The following is an 8,910-nucleotide window of genomic DNA, read 5'->3' as shown; positions in this document are numbered from 1 at the left end:
TTGAAAGTATGCAGATTAATCAAACTCCACACAACAGTCCACAGAGTTTAGTGAATATGACAACACCTGCTGACAATTCTCTTTGTGCTTTTACTTTTTTGTTTCATCCATCCCAAAGAGAGCGCCATCTGAGGCTGGATAATTCTTGGTCTCTCCTTCTCTTATACTGGTCTGCCTCTGACAGCATACAAATATCTGCACACACTCCAACACAGAGAAGCTGATGTTCATCTAAACTACATCTACATCACACATCTACAGACATGCAATCTTTTCCATTTAGCAAGAATCTATGGTGCGGTTCCAAAAGCTTTTAAAAAGTCCTGATGTTCAAATTAATGCTCTGATTGTAGAGCAAGTAGATTATTATTAAATCTACTTGTAATACAGACCTTCTTGCTGGTTATATTAATATACCAGATACAATTGAGCGTTAATTCATCCAGGTTAGTTGGCATAGATTTTTCATGGCAGTAGATATACATTTAAATACAAGGTTTCTAATCTCACTAGGAGAAAACACTAATGAGAAAATAAAACAATAAACTCATGAAGGCATGTGTTTCTCCTGCACTTAGAAAAGTGACCTTTAATAAATGACAGTGACCACACTTTAAAAGATCTATTTTCAACATCTAAGCATTTAAGACTGGATGCAATATTTCTGTGTATTGACCGCTAAGACCTGATGCCTAGCTGACTAACCCAACAGGATTTGCAAAAATACACATGTAGAAGGCAGATGGGCTAAAAAATATATATTTTTTAGCCTCTTTTGCAGTCACGAATTTTAAAACAGCCCAGATTATGATGTAAATGGGGCCAAGGTTCAGTGGATAAAAGGAAAACAATAATATTAATTTGATAGATGATTTTTTAAAAAATGTTTTTTTTTTAATTGGATAAATGCATACTTAAAGCCTAGGGTTAAAGCTTTTGAAAATTTTTGTTGGAAAGATGTTGATTTTTTTGGGGAAACATTTTTGCGAGATCTTGCAAACTGTTTCCCAAAAAAAAATAAAAAATAAAAAAATAAAATTTCCCCATCATCATATCCAAAAAAAACATCCATCATCATTTTTGTTTTTGGTTTTTTTTTCTACATTTTAATTTTTTCACCCATGCCCCTTAAGGGGAAAAAAATCCATTATCATTTTTATTTTTTTTTTCTCCCATTTTTATTTTTTCTCCCATGTCCCTTAAGGGGCTCCGTACAATTCTGTGCACTTTTGCAGAAAAATAAGATTTTTTTGGAGGTTATTCACCAAAAAATCATTCCATTTTAAAGGTTTTTTTCCTGGGTGGCTTCAGTCTAAATGGAATAAAAATATTTTCTCAAATGTATTAAAGCTACTGTGTGGATTTTTTTTTCCTTTTTTTTTTTTTTTTTTTTTGAGTGGACTTTGGCACCCCCTGTGGACAAAACAGAACATCACATCACCACATGCATCTAAAATAATAAAAAATATCATGTAAAAGTTCAATTTCTAGCTGTGATTTACCTCAAAAAGTTAAACTTTATACAGTCTAAATTTATCTCAATAAAAGTGAAATATTTCAAGACTTTTTTTAATTTTAATTCAAAATTTTTGAGATGCACCTATTTTAACTTAATTGTCCTGTACATGTGCAAGAAGGGCTTTCTCACATAAGCCGAACATAGCCAAACTTTCATAAAAGGCTGTTTTTCCCTTTTGCTAATCTGACACCTACCCCATGGCAATGATAACAGACTTTGAAAATAAATAAACAAAAACATTCAGTCTCAATTCTGTTTTTGTTTGCTTTTGTAAGTCATAAAGACGCTTGCGTATTAATATCAGTGTTTCACTAACAACTAAAAACTCCTCACAGGAGCTTTAAAGTAACTTCTTGTTTCCAGTAAACACATCAGTAATGACGAAATGAGCAAAGTTTAGCAAATAAACACAGTGACCAAACAGAATTGTATCTTGGGCAGTGTGACAGCAGGGCGCTCGTGATTTATTCCCTCCACTAATCAGCTGCAGCCGTGCCTGACGCTGCTTTTACGCGCAGATTGAATGAAAAGGGAAAAGGTAGAAGCACTTCAGTGTGTTGCGATGAAAACAAAGTGGCATCTCTGTATTTTGTGGATTGTTTTATCACTCGGCATCCTCAGTTGTTCGGCGGACACTTCTCAATCTCCATTTACTAAAAGCAAAAAACTTTTCAGACTGGGCACACCGAAGTCCAAACCAACCAAAGTCGGCAGAAAATCCTCCCTCAGGTCATCTTCTGTCACAGCTCATTTGTCTCGGTTCAGCTCCCAAAGGCCCTCCCAGACTACAACAACGAGACCCATGCGCTCAAAGGAGTACAAAGGAAAGATCCAGTCTGGTTTTGCTTACCTTCCAGACGTCTCTGTCACCTGCTCCTCGTCGGACTTTGTCGTACGGGTAAAACCGACTTTCTACGGTCTGGGCGCGGGGGCAGAGGAGCTGAAGCTGGGCAGCTCCTGCAGAAGCAACGGGATCCTCAGACCATACGGTGACCTGATCTTCACGTATCCTCTGATGGCGTGTGATGCTGTGCGTCAGGTAGGACCTCGCCGTTAGCATTTCTTTCCAGACTCTTTTAATAATAATGTAAACCTCTGAACCTTCTGACAGTCTCCCCCTGGTTTTCTGGTCTACAAATTCGTCCTCCACTATGAACCCTCGCCTAAACGTTTCCCAAGCAGAGCGCACAGGATGGATGTCAACATTGAATGCCGTTATCAGAGGTTTTCAACGTTTCTGGTCTATTTTTAACGTTTTTTAATTGCCAAAAATGTTTATTCACAACCGGTAAACTCTGTCCAGGAACCATCATGTGTACCAGCTGACCGTGAAGCCAACATGGGAAACTGCTGTCATGCGTAAAAGGCTGAAAGGAAGTCCAGATGACTTCCGCATGGAGCTGATGGATGGTACGTTCAAGGATCTGTGAACTGTAATGAATACGAGATGAACTGCAAGTATATTTTGCTGTACGGAGGCCGTAAAAGGACATTAACCGTACATTTTAATATACAGATTTTTCGTGAGTTGATTAAGTTGTAGTTTTTTGAGATATTAAGACATCTATTGGTTTTAGTGAAAAAAAACTAGTGTTGCTATCCTAAGAGAAAGGGATAAATAATGTGAGAAAACAGCTGAAATGCATTTGTTATCATGGGAAAACTGAGTGACACAAACGTGGGCATATTCCTACCTATAGGACTTCTGTAAAGGAGGCTTTATTTTTTTAAATGAAATCCTTTTTTTCACATTTAGATTCCTGGAATGGGCCTTCAGAGTCCCAGGAGTACCAGCTTGGAAAAACGATCAATTTCCAGGTGTCTGCTCCACACATCCCAATGGAAGGGAAACTGTACATCAATAGCTGCTATGCGACCCCCTCCACTGGCTCCAAATCAACCCTCAAATACACCATCATCGACAACTTTGGGTGAGTTTTTTACTGACTGTTAAAACCTGGAATCTTCTGGGCCTGGTTCTTCAAAAGTTATCCAACAGGATTAAATCTGTTGGACAGGATTAAAGCTTCAAGTCAAGTGTTTGTAAGAAAACAAGTAATAAATAATCAGAAAAAAGAGGTAGGTTTTAATTGGAATAAATCATCCGATTTGTGTTGTTAAAACATTAGAGAAAGATTCAAATAACTTTGATCCGAAAATAATGAGGACCATCTTGATCCCAAGGGAGGTGATCTGTCACTAATAAGATAAACAGGTTGTTGATGTTTCAAGACATTTTCTTAGATGTGCTTTGCACTTGAATGCTGTTTTGCTCAGTGTTGATTTGGGCATCTATTTTTAAATGTTTAGTTTTAAGGATAAAATGATCATTAGTTTTAGTCACATTTTATCATTTCTACCCTTTATAGCACTGATCATCAACTGGCAGCCTGGGGGGCAAATCAGGGCCCCCAAGGCTCCCACCCTGGCCCCCAAAAGTTGATTAAATTTAGAAAATGTGCAGAGGAAAAAATGTGTTTTCTGACATTATGCATTATTTAAAACAACCCCCAATGATGAACGCTGATGAACTGATGAACAACAGTTTTATCAGGAAGGACTTAATGCTTGAACCAATGTTGTTGGTTTTTTTTTTTTTGTTGTTTTTTTTCAGAAAATCCACCCGTTAGCCACTGTTAGTAAATACGTTGCATGATAAATGCATACTTATCAGTCCAGCCCTGATTAAATCTGCAGTTTCCTGCATCAACTTTCCACTTCAAGCTTTTGGAGAGTGCAATTTTCCTGCCTGAAAATCAAAACAGCATACCTGTTCCTGCACATATTTCTGGAATCAGCATATAAACATCATACCAAGTGATGGACAACATGGCAGCCTCAGAAATCTGTAGCTAAATAATTTCAAACACCCCCTTGTAGCTGGCTGCTGTACAGGCATTAGGGACTTATCTAGCTGCTAATGCCTAAAAATCACTTACATTTTGTATTTACATTTATTTGAAGGTCTGGCCCCCGGAGCATCTGCTAAGATAAAAAGCTTGCCCGTTTTCAAAGGTAGTTGATGACCCCTGTTTTATAGTTTGTCTAGTTTTAGTCAACAAAAACTAAGAAACATTTTAATCCAGTTTTAGTCCATAAAAAGTACTTACATTTTTAGTTCAAACTGGGGTCAACACATTTAATCTTTTTGCCTGAATCTGGTGCCAAATCTTGCTTGGGTTCCCTGCCTTCTACAGCAGAGCTGTTTTGACAGATTTACCCACAGTGGAGAAATATCATTAATCTGAATGTGCAACGGAAAATGAATAGCATTTTAGTCTAGTTTTAATCTCCTTGATGAAAACTAAACTCACTTTTCGTCTGATTTTTTTAATCCCCAAAGATGTATTTTATATAAATCTTTGACAAACATTCTTAGTGATCGTTTTAGTTGATGAAAGTAACGCTGGTTTAGCTTCAGTTACAAAGTAGATGAAACACCCAGTCTTGTTGTAATATAGCCCCTTACAGCACCTGCATCAATCATTTAATATCTAGAGCAGTGGTTCTCATCTTTGGGGTCGGGACCCCATTTAGGGTCACTGAGATGAGGTCACCAGATGCCTTAAAAAAGAGAATTAAAAAAGATTACACTGTTGCCATTTTACACCAATTTGATCAAATTCTAATCCCTTTTCATCACTTTGTAACACAAAATTTGCCAATTTTAGCACGTTTTTGCCACTTAAAACCCATTTGTCAATTTTATACCTGTTCCCATACTTTTTTCTGCCTGTTTTTGTCATTTCTAAACCAATTCTTGCCATTTTCTGCCTGTTGTTGCCTCATTATTACCACTATTAGCCACTTTTTACACCTCTTTTTGCCCAATTAACCATAGTTATCCCCTTTTTGCCAGTTTATATCAATTTTTCATCCCAGTCCACCTAATTTCCCCCAATTTTTTGCACTTTAAAGCCATTTCAGCCACTTTTTTATCCCCCTTTACCACTTTTTGTGCACCTTTTTGCCAATTTAATCCGTTTTTTGGTTATTTTTTTCCACTTTTAACCCATTTATGTTCTTTAAAAATCCAATTTCATCTCCTTTTCTACCATTTTTGCCATTCTTAACTAATTTAAGCAACTTTTCACCCATTTTAAAAATGTTTTTTTAACAAAAGTTCTTTTCATTTTAAGAAGGCTATTTACAACACACATGAATATTTGAGATATTTGTTTTTCCTTGAGAAGAGTGGTCATTATTTAGGTAAAATATGAAATATAATTTTCACAGCTTAACTTCACAATGATCATAAATTTCCTGACCTCCTTTCCTGACTGGGCCCCCAGTTTGGCTGGGTCCCAGAAACCTTCCCCTTTATCCCTCTTTATGGACAGCCTTGTCTGCACATGACTATTCTTGAATGTTTATGGCTGTGTTCAACCAACTTCAGATACAGTGGGGTCCCCGGTCCCCGGTCACTGGCACCTTTATTTTTGGGGTCGGGGGCTGAAAAGGTTGAGAACCACTGATCTAGAGCGTCTGTAACCTTTATACACACAAAAAAACTTTCTATGATATTTATGATCAAATGTACCTGCTATTAACTTTCTTAAACTATTAGGACCATACTCCAATCTGTTTCTTAAGTATGATCTGAAATCAAGTGTAAAATGGGTCGGTTCTTTCCAAGGCTTTATTTATCAAAAATGTACAGTGTCATGTAAAAGTTATTTTTTTCCCTGTGAAAAAGTTACATTTCCATAAACTCTAGATTCAATTCATACAAAGTCAGTCATTTCAAGCACATGCCTTGCTTACTTCCCCAGAGGAGAATCTTTGTTTTTGTAATTTGGCGCCCCTCTGTGGATGGATATGTTGTGTGAAGTCCCCTTCAAAGCACTTTTAATCCAGATTTAATAATCCTTCAAACTCTGTATCCGGACCAGGTTGATCTAATCAAGTTTTTCTTTTAAAACCTGTGACTGAGATGACTGAGGTCCAGCAGGAGGGGTTGGGTGTATCAAAAGTAAGTGTAATATGTTTTTTTAATTTATGAAAGTTGCTGAATTATTTAATTCTGAGAACTAGAATGACTGCCTAGCAGTCATATGCCTCCAGTAGGTAGATACTTAGTGAACGAAGAGCTGTGGGTTGAGAGGGTACAGCTCCTAAGAAGCTACAGTATGACGCAAGGTCACAGTATGTGGGGTAACAGTGACCTTTGACCTTCAAAATCTGATCAGTTACCCCTCAAGTCCCAGTGTAGGTTTGTGCCAAATTTGGCGGAAATCCTTCAGTGCATTCTTATTGCACGCACAAGCTTTGAGGTCAAAGTGACGTTGACTCTGCGCCTCCAAAATGTAATATCTTTAGTGCTGAGTCAGACTGGGAGTGAAATATCTCCCAACATCGCTGTGATATTGTGTTTTTAAGAACAGACAGAGGGACAACCTGAAAACATAACTCCAGTCGTGGTTGTAGGCAGTGCATTTTTATCTTTATTTGTATAAAACCTTTTGGAGAACTGTGCCGTGAACTGAGATCTGTTGTATTTTTATCTTTTCAGCTGTATGATGGACAGCAAGAGAGATCCAGGAGCCTCTCAGTTCATTTCTCGCACAGACAAAACCCTGAGATTCTCCCTTAAGGCTTTCCAGTTCACTTCTGACCCGGACACAGAGGTAAATCTGGAAGAAAACTCTCAGGACTGACACAGATTGAGCTGTGGACTAATCCCCTCTCCCTGTTTTTAGGTCAGCGTTCACTGCAAACTGATCGTGACCAGTGAAGATCCCAGTCCTGCTCACAAATCCTGCACTTATAGAGGGGACAGGTGAACTCTGGGTTTAACTTCCAGGACTAAATTTGACTCTTTACTTTCTTATTTCAGAGTAGCTGTTTGAACGTAATCGTACTTTACCTCTGACAGGTGGACGGCTCTGAGTGGTGACGACTCCGTCTGTGAATGCTGTGATTCACGATGTGGGACCTTGAAAGCTCACAGGGCAATGATTGAAGGTTTGTGGCAGTGAAAACTACCTGAGTTGAAGAACATACAGCTGGAAAATCTCCATCCTACCACTGATTAACAGTGTGATTTAAGGGTTCAGGGTAGGTCAAATGAATGTTTTTGTGTTTTTTATTTGTCCTCTTTTTCCAGGCTCAGCCAGCAGTGGGTCTTTGCTGGTGTCAGATCAGCCTTACACAGCAGAAGATGGTTTTCTACCGATCAGAACTTCCTCTGTCAGCAGGAAGCAAGGCAGCGAGGCTATAATTAGTCATTACATCAATGAGCTGAACAGCCAAGAGGAGCTGCTGGAGAGTGTGGATGTTAAGTATGACGAAGAAGAGGAAGACTACACAGATGATGAAGAGGAAGGTGGGGTTATCCTAGGAGGGATGGCTAAACCTGATGCAGAAGAGTCCGGGTTTATGGAGAGGTTCTTATGGGAGCCTGTGGTGAACCAGTCAGTTATGTTTGAGGAAGGATCTGGGTACTTGGAAGATGATTTTTCAGAAAGTGAAGACAAGGAAGGAAAAGAAGAGACGATCTCTGACCAGGAAGAGCAGACAGTTCCTTCAAAGGCTAACGTACAAAGAGAGTTAGAGCAGCCATATTGGTCTGAGGACGAGCAGAAGAACAGGAGGCATGCAGACCAAGATGAGAAGGAGGACGGGATGATCACCTCTGAGGTGGAGAAGAGAGGTTTAGTAGGTGGTAAAGAGCAAACCTGGTATTTCTCATGGAGGTAGCATCAGCTCAGAGGATCCTTTAATATGTTTTTCTGCTTTAAGATTGTAACTCTCTAACAGGAATCTCACTTCAATAAAAACATAAAATGCAATAATTTATTTAATTTTCTCAATCATTCTCAATCGTTTCCTATTGTGAATAAAATTCAAGCTGTTTGAGCTTCAGCATAATGATAGCCATGATAGCTAGATTCCAGATAACCTTTCAAGATGTCAAGAGCTTAAATCATTGTCAGGCAAAAACAGATAAAAACATAAGCCAGGATCTAAAGAGAATGAATGGGGATGTCTACTTGTTACTACATGAAAAGGGTATGAAATAAAGTGTGTGTAAAGCAGGGGTGAAAAGTAAATTCTGTTGACTTACAATTATTCTTTAGGGTAATTTCAGAAGTAACTTTGAGCAACACGCAATGAAAAGAAGCAATGTTATCTGAATATCACAGCAGCAGCTACTTCTCAACCACATATTGATCTTTATTGATTACTTATTGCCCACTTACTGATCTTGTTGACCACTTTTTTACCACTTTGACCATTTACCTGTTATTGGATTATTGACCATTGATTGAACACTTAGGGATGACTTGTTGACCATTTGTGTACCACTTCTTTACTGCCCATTTTGGAACCAGCGTTTGACCACCTGTTTGCCACTGGTCTACCACTTACCAACATCTTTTTGATCACTC

General features: G+C 38.4%; 1 protein-coding gene across 1 annotated transcript; it reads left to right on the top strand.

Annotated features, from left to right (window-relative positions):
• Positions 1 to 2,004: 2,004 nt before the first annotated feature.
• si:ch211-67f13.7 (uncharacterized protein LOC565426 homolog) lies at positions 2,005 to 8,317 on the top strand. The gene is made up of 8 exons (XM_041812144.1): positions 2,005 to 2,558; positions 2,631 to 2,743; positions 2,823 to 2,929; positions 3,276 to 3,450; positions 7,032 to 7,146; positions 7,219 to 7,298; positions 7,395 to 7,483; positions 7,626 to 8,317. Exons 1-8 carry the CDS (start codon positions 2,043 to 2,045, stop codon positions 8,216 to 8,218), a joined length of 1,788 nt encoding a protein of 595 aa, XP_041668078.1. The 5' UTR covers positions 2,005 to 2,042; the 3' UTR covers positions 8,219 to 8,317.
• The last annotated feature ends 593 nt before the right edge of the window (positions 8,318 to 8,910 follow it).

The sequence above is a fragment of the Cheilinus undulatus genome, linkage group 18 (assembly GCF_018320785.1).
Source record: "Cheilinus undulatus linkage group 18, ASM1832078v1, whole genome shotgun sequence".
Taxonomy (NCBI): Eukaryota; Metazoa; Chordata; class Actinopteri; order Labriformes; family Labridae; genus Cheilinus; species Cheilinus undulatus.
This window is presented reverse-complemented; position numbering and strand designations above follow the sequence as displayed.

Coding starts and splice junctions, on each gene's coding strand:
- si:ch211-67f13.7 (XM_041812144.1), top strand. CDS start 2,043: ATGAAAAGGGAAAAGGTAGAAGCACTTCAGTGTGTTGCGATGAAAACA. Junction 2,744..2,822: donor ATTGAATGCCGTTATCAGAG/GTTTTCAACGTT, acceptor AACTCTGTCCAG/GAACCATCATGTGTACCAGC. Junction 7,484..7,625: donor TCACAGGGCAATGATTGAAG/GTTTGTGGCAGT, acceptor CTCTTTTTCCAG/GCTCAGCCAGCAGTGGGTCT.